The sequence below is a fragment of the Melanotaenia boesemani genome, chromosome 8 (assembly GCF_017639745.1).
Source record: "Melanotaenia boesemani isolate fMelBoe1 chromosome 8, fMelBoe1.pri, whole genome shotgun sequence".
NCBI classification, from domain to species: domain Eukaryota; kingdom Metazoa; phylum Chordata; class Actinopteri; order Atheriniformes; family Melanotaeniidae; genus Melanotaenia; species Melanotaenia boesemani.
Window position 1 is genome coordinate 8920457 of NC_055689.1, and position 16809 is coordinate 8937265.

Here is a 16809-nt window from a genome sequence, read left to right on the forward strand (position 1 = left end):
GAGGAGCTACCGGCTCAAGTGAAGCATCACAGGTAAGATGTTCAAGCGGTCTTTATTTATATATTAAAGAAAAACATACTATTTTCAATAATATTCTTTGATTTAAAGACGTACTGCTATAGTTTGCCATGTCGGGTAGTGCTAGCATTAGAAGCTGGCTTGTGCTATTAGCATTGATGTAGCGTGGAAACTATAAAATGTTTATTCTTAGACAATGTCGATTGAAATGCGACTTTTATGGATTTATTAATTACGCTATTTAGTCGATCAGTCTGTCCTCGCCAATCCTCTTTTCCATTTACCCCACTCCCTTCGTCCACCTTTTTTTTTTATTCCACTCCTGCGTTGTTCAGAAGCTGAGGATAAATCAATCCATGTACCGGTGAATAACCGTATTTATTATATATGTCATGATATGCATATTTATGTAATCTTCTCTGCCATAAACACGATATTGCGGGGGTTGCGGGGGCGTTTGAGTGACGTGACCTGGGACGCCGATGGAGTGAAGAGACTTAATTCCTCCCAGTAGAAAGTTGCAATGGATTTCTTTAACCATCACTATTACTCTGAAGTTGGTTAAGTACTGCGTAAAACCTCATAGGGCAAATATCTGGCATATTTCCTCCCTGAGCATCATCTTTGTCATCTGATCAACCAGCGGAGCACCGTTGCTAGGGGCATTGGCGTCCCTAGCAACGGTGCTCCGCAAGTCGTGTTATACTGTTTACAAAAATGACAATCCATTGCAACTTTCTACTGGGAGGAATTAAGTCTCTTCACTCCATCGGCGTCCCAGGTCACGTCACTCAAACGCCCCCGCAACCCCCGCAATATCGTGTTTATGGCAGAGAAGATTACATAAATATGCATATCATGACATATATAATAAATACCGTTATTCACCGGTACATGGATTGATTTATCCTCAGCTTCTGAACAACGCAGGAGTGGAATAAAAAAAAAAGGTGGACGAAGGGAGTGGGGTAAATGGAAAAGAGGATTGGCGAGGACAGACTGATCGACTAAATAGCGTAATTAATAAATCCATAAAAGTCGCATTTCAATCGACATTGTCTAAGAATAAACATTTTATAGTTTCCACGCTACATCAATGCTAATAGCACAAGCCAGCTTCTAATGCTAGCACTACCCGACATGGCAAACTATAGCAGTACGTCTTTAAATCAAAGAATATTATTGAAAATAGTATGTTTTTCTTTAATATATAAATAAAGACCGCTTGAACATCTTACCTGTGATGCTTCACTTGAGCCGGTAGCTCCTCCCGCTGCAATTTCTTCAGCCATCTTTGAAATTGGAGCTTGTTGTGTTTTGTACAATCGGCAGATCGATTACTCCTCCCTTGTGACGTCATCTGAATACTTTTCTACTCGTACCCAAAAACGTGAATTCGTGTCCACACAGAATAGGAGACTTTGTCTTCGTAGAAATTGGAGTTGTATTCACAAGATTTTGCACTCACAGCTTTAAGATTCATACTCACATAAAACAACTCCTAATCCACAAAATTGACCAGACGCACATATATGACAGCCTTGATTTGTGCACAAAACTTTTATTAACACAAAAATACGACTACAAATCTTAGAATCATGCATACGTCTTTTTGACAGCTATCTTATACGATAGACCTGCTAGCACTGTGGTGGCAAGCAGCCATATAAGGACAGGCTGGAGAGACAGAAGCAGAAAGTAACAGAGGACTGGAAAGAACGGCAGAAAAAAAACTGCAGCATCAACAAAGTCTATGATGCAAATAATTTATTGGTAAGATTTTTTTTCTTTCAGATTGTTATAAAATACTAAATAAAAAAATATCTGATATTGGCATACACATTGCTATATTGCTGTTACTCCATTGACCCTTTCAGCATTCTAACATTTGTTTTTTGACGTACGTTCATTGTGCATGAAATCCTGAGTTCCCAATGTATGTAATACGTTGTAAGCTACATTATATTTCTGTAATACCACATTTGATTTCAGTGAAAAGAAAATCACTAAGTGAACAAAGCATATAAAGATTTTGCACACCCTGTACTAATAAAGCATGCATTTTTAACCAAATTAGGATATTTTCAGTTTTGCATTCGTCAGTGTGCACACTTTGGTTTTAAACTCCGCAGACCCCTGGTTTTAGGTTTGTTTAATGCTGTTTTATTATTTTAACTGAATCAACATGCACATGTACCACAAGAATGGTAAATGGACTGTACTTACGTAGCGCCTTTCTACTCGTGTGAGCACTCTAAGTGCTTTACACTACTTGTCCCACACGTTAACACAGTCAGACATTTATGGGGAGGAGGAGCTTACCCATCAGGGTATGATATATCAGGGAAGGATTCATTCACTTTCATACAGAGACTGACACAAGGATACAGAAGCACATGGACTGTTGGAGACGGGAATCAAACCACCAACCGTCTGATTGGTGGTCGACCTGCTCTACTACTCAGACACAGCCACCCAAGCAAAGGGCAAAGTGGGACTATTGCGCCATTATTCTCTATGAATGGCACAGTTCCTAAATGGGAGGGTGGGGGAGGGTGATTGTTCTTCTTCCTCTGTCCTGCCACCAGAACCAACCGAACCAGTACGCTGTGGGTGTCCCTTTTTGTGTAAAAGGTTGAGCTGCCATGTTGCTTTATATTTACTTTAGATTTATGTTATAAATCCATGAGGTTATTATAAAGGTCAGCTCTATTTGTCATTAGAAAAGAGCAGAGGAGCAGCAGAATCAATTGTTGTGGTGCAGAGAAATGCACCACACATTGAGGTAGCACTCTGATGATCATACCTAGTTCAGTGTAAATAGATAAAGGCGATGTGAAGAGGTAGCTTAGTTGCTTGCTGTGTTATTACATGATCTCTGTGTAAAAAGGAGCTCCCTTGTTTCAAAACAGCATGTACTGAAAACAGTGAGAGCAGAGAGGGGAGAGATGAATAAGATAATTTTTTAGACAAAGAAAATCAGAAATAGTCTTTGTATGCAAAGTAATACACCACACAAATTTGACCACAGTTGACTATACAACATTCATCTGACTTAACATGTTTCTAATTTTCAGTCTTAAAAATTTGTGTCAACTTTGTTCCAGCTCCACAAATGGGAGCTTTTAGAGAGGCATCCCGTCCTCCTCCTCGCCAGGAGAACCTCCAGTGGCTTTGTAGCAGAGTGCCTTTGTCCTTGGCCATTGGACACAGAGGATGCAAGGGATGCACTTGTCACAATAAAGAAGATTTATGAGAGTCTTCTCAATGGTAATGTACACAAATGTTCATGTCATATTTACACTCAATCCACAGTGAATTCAGGATGAATTTAAAAAGAAGAAATACACACATTTGTTCATATCAAAGTAAAGTTAATATTTCGCCTTTCAACTGTGTCCACGCTGACTAATTGAACATCTACTCTTGATTTATCCCATTGTGGCAAAATGCCTCTTTGAATGGTAGCTACAAGTTTTTCTCTAAACACATGGCAGGTACCGCTAACCTTTTCTGTCCTCAGATAAGATCCCAAGACAAAGGACATGAATTTAGGTTGTGGTGCATGAACATTTTTACTGCATGATCAAAACCAAGGAGCAACATCACTCAAGGCACAATGTCTCCAGCACTCTGAATCATTCTCATACATTCATGTGAATAGTTTAGGGTAAAATTGTAATATCATATTGTAAATATTTCTTCATCATATCTTAGTTGGCATCTTTTACTCTGTGCTCAACAAACATCATGCACTTTTTGCATCTCTCCTTTGCACTCTGGTAGGTTTGCAGCAGTAGTGTGTTACTGGTACTGCTATCCCTTGTTTTAATGATATTTAGTCATACAAACTTAAAGTGAAACTGTTCAACACAGTAGCAGTAACAGAGTCACAGCACAAAGTAGCAGATGTCACACTTTAATTTTATTAGATACAATACATACAATACATGTATGTAAGTCAGATGACTTGGAGTGACAAGACAATGTTGGAGGAATTAAAGTCAAAGTGAAAAACAAAAAAGAAGTTGGTGCACTATGTGTTGCCTGTAGATGTCCACATAATGGCACTTTGGCTGCTCCGTCTTGTTCCTTTGCTCCCATACTGCGAGATGCATTTTTCACAAATTATTAGGTAAGTTCTAACACCTTTATTAAAAAAGGTAGGAACATTATCTCACTGTGGCATCCCTATTCTCTGACAGTGTCTGACAGAGGCATGGCTCAGCCCAGAAACAAGGATATAGTGACCAAAGGGGCCTTTAAGACTTGCTGACTGTCGCTTCTATTTAAAACTACAAAAAGCGGAGCGCTGAACAATTGTGTCTGTGCCTCTGTCTGTCTCTCTGTTGTATTTATCTGCACTTCCTCTGGTCCTGCAGATACAACAGAGGGAGGAAACAGTACAACTCAGGGGACTCAAGGCCTCTACATACTCCGCGAGAAGCAAGAAATTTGTTCTTGTTCTCGAGGCTGCAAAACCGAGAAAAAAGTTCTTGTTCGGCAGGGCATGTCATACTCCGCAAGAAGCAGCGCGAGATGAGGCGGGGATTACTGCGGGGGGGCTCGTCTGTGTCTCTCTGTGCAACGAGCCGGTTGACCCGCTTATTTTTTATTTTACATGAAAATTGTTCGGTGACAGTGCAGGACTGTGCACGCGGCAGTATCCGTGTCTTTATGTACCGTGTGTTGGAAACGTTTTTTTACTTTCTCTCAGCCTCGATCAGCTGTTTGTGAAAGCTGTTCACATGTCCGACCAATCACGCAACACTTCTCTGAGCCCCTCGAGAACAAAGTTTGGCCAGCTCGATGTGGCAAGAACTGTCCTCATTCACGTCTGGACCCCCCGCCAGCGAGAACAAAGTTCTCGCTTCTCGTGGAGTATGTAGAGGCCTTCAGTCCCCATTAGATTAGCACTTGGTGAATGCAGATCTCTGGGAAGGCCAAATATTCACTGTGTATTATCTACATCCATATCATTGCTTGTTCTTGTGAAACTTTTTCCTGTATGTCCCTAGTGGAGATTTGCAGACATTTAACATTAAGGTGTGAGTAAGAATATGATTTAAATGAAGCAACAAATCAAACTGTCAATTATTTCTTTGTGCATCTTCAATAGACTTTTGAAAGTAGAGCCTTTGATATATGTATGTTTTTTTTTTTGCAACTGCTTAAGCCAATATTCACAAAAATTCATGTTTGTTCTTCCCAAAAGTGACGGTGACAACCAGGACGATGGAGACTCCAGCACAGACCAGTGATGGTCCTGCTACAGGCAGCTCCTTTACCCCACCCGTGTCCACCCCACCTGTGTCCATCCCGCCTGTGTCCACCCCCTGTGCTCCTCCTGTGTTCAACCTGCCTGTGTCCACCCTGCCTGTGTCCATCCCGCCTGTGTCCACCCCCTGTGCTCCTCCTGTGTCCACCCCGCCTGTGTCCACCCCGCCTGTGTCCACCCTGCCTGTGTCCATCCCGCCTGTGTCCACCCCCTGTGCTCCTCCTGTGTCCATCCCGCCTGTGTCCACCCTGCCTGTGTCCACCCCGCCTGTGTCCATCCCGCCTGTGTCCACCCCCTGTGCTCCTCCTGTGTCCATCCCGCCTGTGTCCACCCCCTGTGCTCCTCCTGTGTCCATCCCGCCTGTGTCCACCCCGCCTGTGTCCACCTCCCTTACTCCACCAGTGTCTGGCCTCCAGAAGAAAAGAAAATCATGTAGGAATGCAGACATTAGTGGTATGTACAGTATGTCTGTTTTTCTGTGAATCCAAACTGTTTGAATCAACTTTGTCAATCAATTTCAGTGAGATCAGGCTCATTCCATCCTTTTCTCAGATGAAGGAACGGGGTCTGCCTCAATGTGACTTGAAATACATCTCTATAAATGATTGCAAAATGCTACAGTTATTGTACAGCAAGTTATTGAATGATAATATACTAGCTCAGCATAGTTCTTTGGGGGTAAAATGAAAGACGAGTAAGGTATAATCAAGATATCCTTACAGTATTTCTAAGCTTAACACACACATGTTCATGTTTACATGCTGAGAATTTTTGGCCGCTGTGATCATTCCTCATGTTCTTACTATTAATAAAACATTCCTCTGTAATATGACAGTAGTGTAGCTAAAATAACTAAAATGTGAGCAGCCAAAAAAAAATAGTTTCCCAAATGTTTCAGAACTTTAAAGGATGCTCTCACATATGCATGACAGTTCAACAAGCTACAAAATGATGCACTGTTGTATTTTAGTAGTGGTCAGATATGAAATCAAAGTATTTTCCAGTTACAATCTTTGTAGTGCGGAATACTCATGATTCTGGTTTAGCCACCCATGAAAAGTGCTACCTAGGAAAATGTACCCCAGATTGTTCTGAACCATAAACTATCATAAAATAATGATAATAAAAAATGATAATCATAGTAGCCAATGATTTCCTCATCGTCAACATGTAATTATTGTTGAAAGGCTTCAAAAATCATTACATTAATAATTAAAAAAAAAAAAATCATGGGCAAATGTCCTTATCTCCAAAATGTGCTCCTTCCATGTCATGTTACTGTTACATAATTGAAAACAGGTCCTGTTCAGATATCAGTTACCAATCATTTTTGTTATTAGAAGTGTTAGCATTATTTAGAACTTTTTCCTCATGGCAATATCAAGATGTGAACAGAGAATAAGATGTCTGTTAAGAATTATTACCATCTTTTCATTCATTTCAGAATGCCCCATTCATCAAGGTCTAAACGTTTTCCCCTACAAAAGGATTCTGAGGCAAAGACTCAGAGAGGTTTGTTCCAAGACATAAGAAATTACTGATGATGAAAATAACTCTTTGGAACCATACCCTGTAATTGTCTGCACAGAAATACGTCAAGGTGCTTTGTTTAAAAGAGGGTGGCAATCTTTAGTCATATTACACTTTTTAATTTGACATTACTTGTGCTTCAGGTTGTATTTGCTGTCCATTTTTCATTTTTGTCACTAATTTTACTTTGTGTCTTGTTAAGGGTTGTGTCGAGGTGTTGGTGGAGTGGCAACCTTGCTCTGGATGGTGTGTATGTTATCTGAAGTTTATTGTACTGATGGTGATTGGGTTAAGGAAACAAATATTTTTATCAACTTAATCTTCAATTATAAGCAACTGCAAAGTCTTCTCATCAAGCATTCCACAGAGAGGTCAAATACTGTTTGGGCAGTGTAGTGTATTGTATTTAAATTAAAATACAAAATGAAAATTTAATTGTTTGGTTGAACTGACAGAATCGTGTTCACCTGTGACCAGTCTACATGTTGAAGTTAATTTGGGCAACATACTGAACCAGTTGCCCAATTCCAAATCCAGTTGGTTCTGATGGCGTAGCCCCCAGTGTGTGACTGTGGGTGGATGGATATTCTGGTAGATGGTAGCCTCAGGCTGTGTGAATGGGGCGAATAGTCACTTGCTTTGCAAAACACATTGCATAGTCATCAAGACTTGAAAAGAGCTTTGGTGAGGGTTGTGTTTAATGAAACATCGCTCCACATTTTAAGGAATTGCCTGAACATAAGAGACCAAATTGTGAGACTTCTGAAAAATGGACGAGGTTGCAAGATCATTGGTAGTATGCTTGGGTATTTTGATGATAATAAGAATAACAACAAGAAAGAATTAATATATAACTGAAGACTCCATGCCTCATTAAAAGTAGTTCAGTATCAGCATGGTACATATTTCAAATGTTAGAATGTGAAAGTGATACTTTTTACGGTCTCTCTGTCTGTCTTACAGTGGAGCAAAGTGGAAAAACTCCTGGGAGCCCAAAGACAACGTTCTTCCTTAAAAAAAATTGTTAAAATTGTGTTTGTTGTGTTATGTGACACAAATTTGTTTTGGTAAGTTGTTTGTTTTCTGTTGTTGGGAAGGTAATAAACATATTGTTTTACTTTCAAATACTTTGTCATTGTGTTATATTATTGTTGGATGCATTTCGTGTAATTCTGAGAAGCATCAGCTCGAGGGCTGATGAATATTGGTACCTGAACAACACAAGCGTGATGAGATACTTTTGGTGCAGTCTTGTCTTTAAAACACTCCAGTTCATGCAAATGAACATAGCTTCTCTCTTAAATCTGTCTGCAAACAGCGCACATCTTTCATCTCTCTGCCTCTCTCTCTCTGCCACTGTCTCTAACTACCTGCCAGTCTCTCACTCTCCACCACTCTCTCTGCCACTCTCTCTTTTTCTCTCTCTCTCTCTACCTCCCTCCCACTAGCAGCTCCCCCAGGTCAGGGCAACGAGAGAAACCCATGATGGCGGAGAGAAAGAGAAGTCAAGGAAAGAAGGAAGTTATCATATGAAGAGCAGCACTTCAATATTCATATCTGGCTAAATGTGTGATAAAATATTTTAAAATAACATACGTGCTGCTGGCTGTGTTCTTTCTGATACATAAATCATTAAATATAATGAAATATTGACCTTGGAACCTTGATTTTAGAATTCAAACAATGTGCTTCATGCACAGTTAGGGAACATAAGGGAGCTCCATGTTTCCACTCTTTCATTACTGGGTGAACTGATTAATTCAGGTGTGTGTAGCCATTGCTGTTGTGATGGCTGAGGTTGAGCACACCCGGATTAATCAGTTCATCCAGTAATGAAAGACAGGAATCAAAGGAGCTGCCTTAAGTTCAGGAAGTAGTGGAGCTGTGCATAGAGCCCACTGAGCCTCTAAATGGCTCTAGAAATCTTAATCTGGGCAAGGCTATGACCATGAAGTATTAAAATCAAACCTTTGTCATAGGACTAATTGAAATACATAAATGGAAAGGTCTTGACCTGTGGAGCAACAAACGTCAGCATGAAGATTCTAAATGGCTCCTGCTTGAAATATTGACCTTTGAACCTTAACTATTTACATAGAATGGTTAGCATTATGGTGATAATGGGGAAATAATTGATGTAAACTGGTCAAAAATTAGAAGTATGGTGGTGCATAGGTCAGTCATCAATATGTTAAACACATCTGGTTGGCAAATATCTGTGAAAATGTCTTTTTCTGATTTTATCCACGTTGGCCTTGAAAAGGGTACAAGAAACTACCTGGAAGGGGCTGGCTTGGGGCAAAGATGAAAAATTTACTTTGTCGTAGGATAACAATGAAGACATCACTGGAAAGGTCTCAACCTAGATAGTAACATATATCAGTATGAAAACTGTGCAAGGTTCCTTCTCCTCAGGAGTGACCTTTGAACCTTGAAAATGTGACATTTTTGAAGGCTTACAGAACAGGAACAAAAAGTGTTACAGATATGGGGTCAACTGTTTTGGAAAGGTCTTGACCTCCACTATCATAACCAAAGGTAATCCAACAGGGGGCGCCACTGTGTTGAGTTAAAACCCATAAAAAACATAATTTAACCCTCTAAACAACAAGAAATCTCAAATTTGATTACAAATACATGTTTTCCACCCTCAAAAACCCACGGAGAACCTACAATCTTCCTTGTAATCTTACCACATAATAGGGAAAACAGTTCAGAACTACAAAACATGTGGCGCACCACGCTTCTCCATATTGCAACTCTGTACAAATTGTAGTTCCTTAAGTATTCTTCCGGGTTAGGTTTAGGGTTGTCACATTAGGGTTTCGAAATTATCTATGTACTCATTTTTCAACATAAAAACTCAAACTACATCGTATATTTTTGTATTTTGATTAATTTGCTGACATGAAAACATTTACATAAACATTAAATAATGCTATTTTAGCACTTATTCCAGTCGCTCTGTTTCGCAGTCTACAGAGGGTATGTTCAATGGCAGAACGGATTCAGCAACGTTTCAAAACAGAACTTCGGGGCTCGTAACTTGGATCTATTTTTGTTGTTGAGTAAAAAAGTGGTTTAAAGTTTGTTTAAATATAATGTGGCTTCCTACCGAGAGGGTGCTCCATACAAGTTAATCAATCAGATCGCTTAATAATAAACGTGTTAGCTAAACGTTGCCGCTTGTGAACATGCTACAAGGGTGCAAAGACACACCAGAAATATAGCGTCTCTGTCCCCATTCTTCCTTGTGTAGTTTGTATCGATGTCGTCGCCAATTCGCCTGTACAACATGTAGACTATGCTTAATTTTCCTTTTTTTTATTGTGCAAATGAACTCAAAGTTGAGATGTTTTTAAATTTAACAGATGGATTTAAAACAAGACACAGTAGATGTGGAGTAAACTGGCATGTATTTATTCCAGATGTAACTGTTTACATGTACACATTTCATAGAAAATAAAATAACAATAACTTCTCCTCCAGACATATTCAGCATGTAATAACTGCATGACCCACACATGTCCAAATGTATTGATGCCAGGGGCGGACTGGCCATTGGGAATACCAGGAGTTTTCCAAGTGGTCCGACACAGCCAGAGAGAGAGAAAAAAAAAAAAAAAAGTTTCAGAGAAATTGCTCATACGTTCAGTCATCCGTGGCAGCTGATGCACAACCTGCTCTACGTGACGTACTATATTTCTTCATCTGAAAGTTCTGAACTGCTGTAATCCTCTTCAAAGTCCTCCAGATCTTCTTCCAACACGTTAAAAACACCGGGGTCTGTGTCTACACGGGCATAGGTGCTGGTGACAGCACTCAGTTTCTTCTGAAGAATGTCTTTCTTCTGTAGAAGACTGCAGTGCAGTCCCCTGTATCCAGCCTCTGTCATATCTGTAGGAGTAGCTTGAGTGAAAATTGAAGAATGAAATTTAAAAATAGGCAGATAAAGTTGGAAACAGGTAATGCCATGGTCCTTTTAGAATATAATAGAATATTTGTAGAACATACTATGGTTCTTGATGTTCTCTTCAGTGTGATGGAGGAGGTTGTCCAGTTTGTCCAATGCCTTTCTCAGGTACTGATAATGTTGAGTCATCTCCTTCACAAGGATTGGTTTCTCCTCTTCCATGCGCCTGACCAGCATGACCTGGTCAAAAAGTCGCCTCTTCAAACGGAGACTCACCACTATTTTGAGAAAAAAAAAAGAACAGATGGGAATCAATCAAAACTTTTCAACATGTTCTACCAGAATTTTCAGTATTGATCATTATGTGGCCCACTAATTTTTAATGGGCTCTATGCACAACTCCACTACTTCCTGAACTTAAGGGAGCTCCTTTGTTTCCTGTCTTTCATTATTAGACAGACTGATTAATCCAGGTGTGCCCGACCTCATTAAATGGCCAGACACACCTGGATTAATCAGTTCATCCAGTACTGAAAGACAGGAAACAAAGGAGCTGCCTTAAGTTCTTGAAGTAGTGGAGTTGTGCATAGAGCCCATTGGTCGTCTTATACCAATATCCACAGCTTAATATTAACATGAACACACTTATACCTACTACTTAGATTAATGGTCACCAACAAGCACACAAATGGTACCACTTTGCTTACCATCTCCTTGTGCCTCCCAAGGGAGAACGACTTCATCAGAGAGACTGCATGCTGCTTCTGAGTCAATTTTGTCTTCATCGGCAGCAACTGTGTTGTATTGGACGATCTTCTCTCTGAGTTTCTTTTTGAGCTCACCCAGTCTCCTCCGTTTCTGTTGCCTCGTTTGATTGCTGTCTGTTATATTAAAAAAGTATTAGTAAGAACAACAAACAAGCATTAGTTGTTAAGTGATGCAAAACTAAATACCATTTTGTTGGTAGAGATCATGCTTCTTCCTTCTGAGGGAATAGATGATCTCATCAATCTCTCTCTGGAGCTCTTCCTGGCTACTATGAGCACCATGTTTCCCTTGAAAAACACAAATAAGCAGAGATGGAAAACCAAACGTAGCCAAATGAATGACAGTACCAATCTGACACACCGGCAACCATGTTACATACCAGTGGCTGCCCACTGCTTCACATCCTCAATCCACTGTTCTGTGTCCTCCAAAGTGATGTTGAGGTCATGCTGGAGATGCTGAAGATTTGCTGCTTCCTTTTCTGCTCTCTGTGTAATCTATTTATGTTTTCAGAAGAAAAAATACAATGCAAGAATAATTTTTATTCAATTGTCTATCTGCTGTTGAAAAACGCTCAATACTTTTCAGTCTACATGTCAAAGTATTCTTGGAAAAGATATTGAACCCCATATTGCTGTGCGTGTGAATGATAATCTGATGAGCAGGTGGCACATTGTACAGTAGCCTCAGCCACCTGTGTATGAATGTATGAATGAGGTGAATGTTGATTAGCCTTGTAAAACGTTTAGGTTGGTTAAAAACACTACAAAGTTTTGCTATGTAAATGCTTGAAATGACAAATGTAAATGTTAAAATACCAAAATACAGTGTAGACGTCTTACTTTAACAAATCGCTTCGCCAGTGTCTTGTGTAGACTCTCCACCTTCCTGTTGTTCCATCCCATGGCAAGCATTGTTATCATATCGGCTCTCCCTGTAAAATAGAGAATATGTCAATTCAAGCAGTGTCAAAGCATGCCTTTTTTTAATTTTTATTTTTTTTAAACCAACCTGACTTGGTCATGTATTTTGTGGTCAGAGCTGCCCTTGAGAGAAAGCTGTTCACTTGCTCCACCTCCTCACCAACAGTATTTCCTGCACCATCCTGGTTTCTGCCACCCCACCTCACCTGCTCGAAAATAAAACAAACAAACACACAAATATATGCACGAGTTATAAACTTTCTGTATTTACTTTCTTTCCTACACACCAGATATACTGTATCTGATCAATATGTGGACTGACTGTTCTCACATGATTTATAGTAATGAATTTGGTCAGACTTGGAATTTTTCTAGTGTGAAAAGAAACTTTTAACTTGCACACTGTACCTCACATTTGCCAGTGTGAGCCTTGGCATGCATTACAGACAGAAAAGGCCTCATCTCTGTCAGTGGTTGGAGCTCTGACAACTTCTCTGCCATCTTCTCCAAGTATGGCCAATACCTGTAATGAGAAAACCACTTAAGTGTTTGGGGTGCATACTGACATAATGATAAGGAGACAAATCGGGGGAGGTCACCAGTAAAAACTCTATTACCAACCACAGACAAACATGTAGCAAAATAAATGCTAATGCTAATAATACCTTGTATCTGCTGGACACAGAGGTGATACCAAATAAGCCATATCAACTTTCTACAGCCATAATGTCCCAAAGGTATGATTTTAGGCCTGTTGTGCCAAGCTAAAATGAGTTAATACAGTGTAAAAAACCGATTCAAGCTTCAGGTATGGTAAGGGTTAAGATCACCTGCAAGTGAGGTCCATACAAAAGAATTTGATGTTTGCAGCCTGAGCCAACTCCTTCTGCAGGAACAGTGGGTAAGCATAAATTTCTCCACAGTAGTGATTCAAGCCTTGTAGCAAGATTCCGTGTCTGCAAACGGCAATTTCCAGGCCCTCCTCGTCCACCTTGGCCCTGGACATCTGGGAGGTTTCTCGCCCTGCAGTAAAAGTTGCCGGCCCACATACATCATGACCAGTTCTCTGAAAGGAGACAAACTGTTACATGTAGCCCGGAGACAAGTAAAAAATAAAGACGAAGGGGTAGGTGGTTGGATAAAACCTTACAATCGTCATCTGGCTTCTTGTCTGATCCACAAAGGCAGACACTTGGGCATCTTGTGCAATGAACAGGCCATCAAAAAGAGATTGTTCATCTGTCCTGTTAAATAAGAGGAATTTCCTTATTTTATTACAACCTTTATGTCACCTGTGGAAATGAAAGCTGAAAGTTGGCATAAAGCGAGTAGTTAAATATTGGTTTACTGTAAGGGTAAAGCTGTTGGGTGTGGATTAGGGCTATGGAACGGATACAAAAAGTTCCCGAACAAATTAATGGATTGTTGTCATGGAACTGTGATATTACAACCACGTTATGAACAGGGCTATAATACATCTGACCAAGTGTAAAAATATCTATATCTATATCCATTTACTACATCAAAGGTGGCCTGAAAGTATCAACTAAAGAGTAATGCTGAACATTCAAGGATTTTCTTCATAGTTACTTTGAATGTGTTATATTTTAGGATTATAATCATGAATTACAATATTGCAATTATGTGGTTATAAACATTGTTTTCTGACTGTCCAGAAAGATTTTCAAATTAGAATAATAATTTTAGATGCCATGAATGATGGAATATGAATTGTATGTACATTGAAATATATTTTTCTTAGCAATGAGGTTCATTATAGTTAATATATCAATTACAAAGATTAGTCTGCTAACCCTTTGGATTTCTTGAAGCGGTACTGCTTTCTGTTACCATCTGCAGCTATGGCAAGCATGTCTGGTGTGCAGGCAGGGCACTTGAAGGGCTCAACCTGACACAGATGCTCTTCCTTCCAGTTGCAGAAGGCAAATTCACGATACACCCTGTGGAATGTATCACCGCATATACTGCCATTCTGAAAACGAGGATGGTATTATTTTGGTTAATTAAAAACTTTGCAGTTTGGAATTCAAATTTTCGAATTACAAGAGTTCTTACCCGTCCTGTGCAATGTGCCCGATGTTCAAGCATTCTTATAAATGCTTTTTGGGACGTAGCTGGGCTGGCCAACTTCATCTGTTCAAATGATGCAAAGACATCAAATTTGAACAGCATTTGGCAGCTTGCTGTTGCTGGCCAGTATCGGCTACTAATCAGGTCACTGATCCCTGGGGTCCACTTGCAGGAGCAATGTGGGCAATACACAGCAGGCAGACAAAGATTGTATGGACCTGAAAAAAAAAAAACAAAACAACATATACCGTTTCAAAAGTATCCTTACAAAACAGGACAAAGTGATAATAGTAAGCCATCATCGGCCTGTGATGGTATCCAGAGAGTAGAGGGAAGTGTCAACATACCATTGATAGTCACCAAGACAGTCTGCTTTCCTGGAGAGATGGTATACTCTTAGTCTGGGCCACAGGAGCAGATTTGTGTTGGTGGAAGAATCGGCAGCATACATACTATAGTTATGAAAATGTCAGAAAAAAATACCAGTATTCAAATAAAAAATTTTAACAGTTACAGAAAACTTCAGACATGGGTCATATTATACCACTGTATATGCAGTAGATTTTATGGACTAATACATTTTTTTAAACACACCTTGTTCAACCAGTTCACAATGACCGCTTTCATCCATCTTCACTAAGGATGTGGGAGGAATGTGTTTATAAAAATGGTCAATCATGACTTCTCTGTCATGAAATACATTTTTTTTGTGGACAATTGAGTCACATCCTGCGCAGAGAAACTGAACTCCTGAGGGAACACAGTCCAAGCACCTGACCACAGCCTTGACTGTTTTGCACTTTTGACAGCAATGCTGGGGAACTCTTTCTGCGGCCAGCATACAACTCAGGAGCTCTGGCACTGCAGCCTTGAATTTTCTCTCTGTGGTCAGCTGCCTCTTGGTCCACACAGACATGCTGGTTGTCTCCTCAACTTCTGCTGATGCAGGGACGGTGACCGAACTCAGCAGGTCTCTCAGTGTTTGAAGATGGTTATCTAAATTGATAGAGTATAAAAAAATGTAAAAAGGACAGCCATAAGAATATTTTTTGATAAAACAAAAAAAAAATCTATATCGCTTTTTCACAGCTATTGCATTATATACATGGCTGCTACAGTACATACAATATTCAGATGCCTATAAGTACTTAATGTTTTCCAAACTAGAAGATTAAGTTTGACTCTATTTGAGCTGACAGAATTCAATATGCATACCAAGATTTGTGACCTCTTGAGGAACTTCATCCATCTGCGAGGTCTCAACTTCTGGCACCTCCATAGTGCGCCTGTGTTTAACTACAAAGATGAAAGAAACGTTAATACTGACCAACAGTATCAACTTATAATCAGAACTATAATATTTTGCTGACCAGATCGATTCTTTCTGATGAATTTTGGTACTATGTACCCATTATGGTCCCTCGTCCTCCAGGAAACATTGGAGCCTCCGGTTCCCTTCTGTTTCCTTTTCTTTGATGGCTAAAAGTAAGAAAGAAAAAAAAGTGTGCACAAAATTTTTTTCAGAGAAAATTTGGTAAGAACAATCACAGAGAAAAATATCTAAAAAAATCTTACCTTTTTGGCTTCCAACTCATCTGCCAACGCTTTCCCCTCCTCAAGCCACTGTCTGAAGTTCTCAGATGCCATTTTGAGACAGACAAAGGGAAGGAGAAATAAAAAAAAGAAGGATGGAAAAAGTCAAAGTAGAAAGATATAGAGGGAAAGACAGAAACACGACCACAAAAAGCAAAAGCTAAGAGAGAAAGAGAAACTAGTAGATGAAAAACTGGTTCTTAGAAGAACCGTTTGATTGCACAGAAATTGACTGATGTTCAAAAGACCTGAAAAACAGAAACAACATCAAACAAAACAGGTGAACTAGGATTAGTTGTGCAACTACTACTGTCTTCTGTTTGTTGCCACTGAAATGAACATTTAGCTAAATGCAAAGTGAATAACCACAAACAAGTCTACGGGGATTAAGTTGTGCATACAAAAGTAAAAGAAAAGTAGATTAATTAAACAAGAGTCTGTATCAACTGGTTATGGACTGTCAAAGACTGATCCTTGACCACTGATGGGGTTATGACATGTTAGCCATTAAATCAGCAATAACAATTAACATGGACCTGATTCTGAACTGTAAATCCAGCTAGTGCTGCACCTGCAATTTTCTTTCACATTTTCGACCCTTATTGAAGGGATGGGTTTATAGAATTTAAGTCAGACACAAAATGGTCAAAATACAGTTTGAATACAGGACAACATTGTTTACTGCGGACAGAAAT

General features: G+C 39.6%; 2 protein-coding genes and 3 long non-coding RNA genes across 5 annotated transcripts; 1 reads left to right on the top strand and 4 right to left on the bottom strand.

Annotated features, from left to right (window-relative positions):
* The first annotated feature begins 6765 nt into the window (after positions 1 to 6765).
* LOC121644374 lies at positions 6766 to 7945 on the top strand. Its single transcript, XR_006011260.1, has 3 exons — positions 6766 to 6808; positions 7029 to 7072; positions 7790 to 7945. It is a non-coding gene; the product is annotated as an uncharacterized LOC121644374 (long non-coding RNA).
* Positions 7946 to 10523: 2578 nt separating this feature from the next.
* Positions 10524 to 13436, bottom strand: LOC121644386. Its single transcript, XM_041992279.1, has 9 exons — positions 13261 to 13436; positions 12839 to 12953; positions 12519 to 12636; positions 12350 to 12441; positions 11887 to 12004; positions 11693 to 11794; positions 11447 to 11620; positions 10841 to 11017; positions 10524 to 10735 (listed from the first exon to the last, which is right to left on the bottom strand). Exons 1-9 carry the CDS (start codon positions 13434 to 13436, stop codon positions 10524 to 10526), a joined length of 1284 nt encoding a protein of 427 aa, XP_041848213.1.
* Positions 13436 to 14349, bottom strand: LOC121644589. Its single transcript, XR_006011295.1, has 3 exons — positions 14245 to 14349; positions 13581 to 13674; positions 13436 to 13496 (listed from the first exon to the last, which is right to left on the bottom strand). It is a non-coding gene; the product is annotated as an uncharacterized LOC121644589 (long non-coding RNA).
* An 8-nt stretch (positions 14350 to 14357) lies between these two features.
* Positions 14358 to 14919, bottom strand: LOC121644590. The gene is made up of 3 exons (XR_006011296.1): positions 14869 to 14919; positions 14507 to 14739; positions 14358 to 14423 (listed from the first exon to the last, which is right to left on the bottom strand). It is a non-coding gene; the product is annotated as an uncharacterized LOC121644590 (long non-coding RNA).
* LOC121644387 lies at positions 14918 to 16292 on the bottom strand. The gene is made up of 5 exons (XM_041992280.1): positions 16097 to 16292; positions 15892 to 16000; positions 15737 to 15817; positions 15116 to 15517; positions 14918 to 14973 (listed from the first exon to the last, which is right to left on the bottom strand). Exons 1-5 carry the CDS (start codon positions 16166 to 16168, stop codon positions 14918 to 14920), a joined length of 720 nt encoding a protein of 239 aa, XP_041848214.1. The 5' UTR covers positions 16169 to 16292.
* Positions 16293 to 16809: the final 517 nt, after the last annotated feature.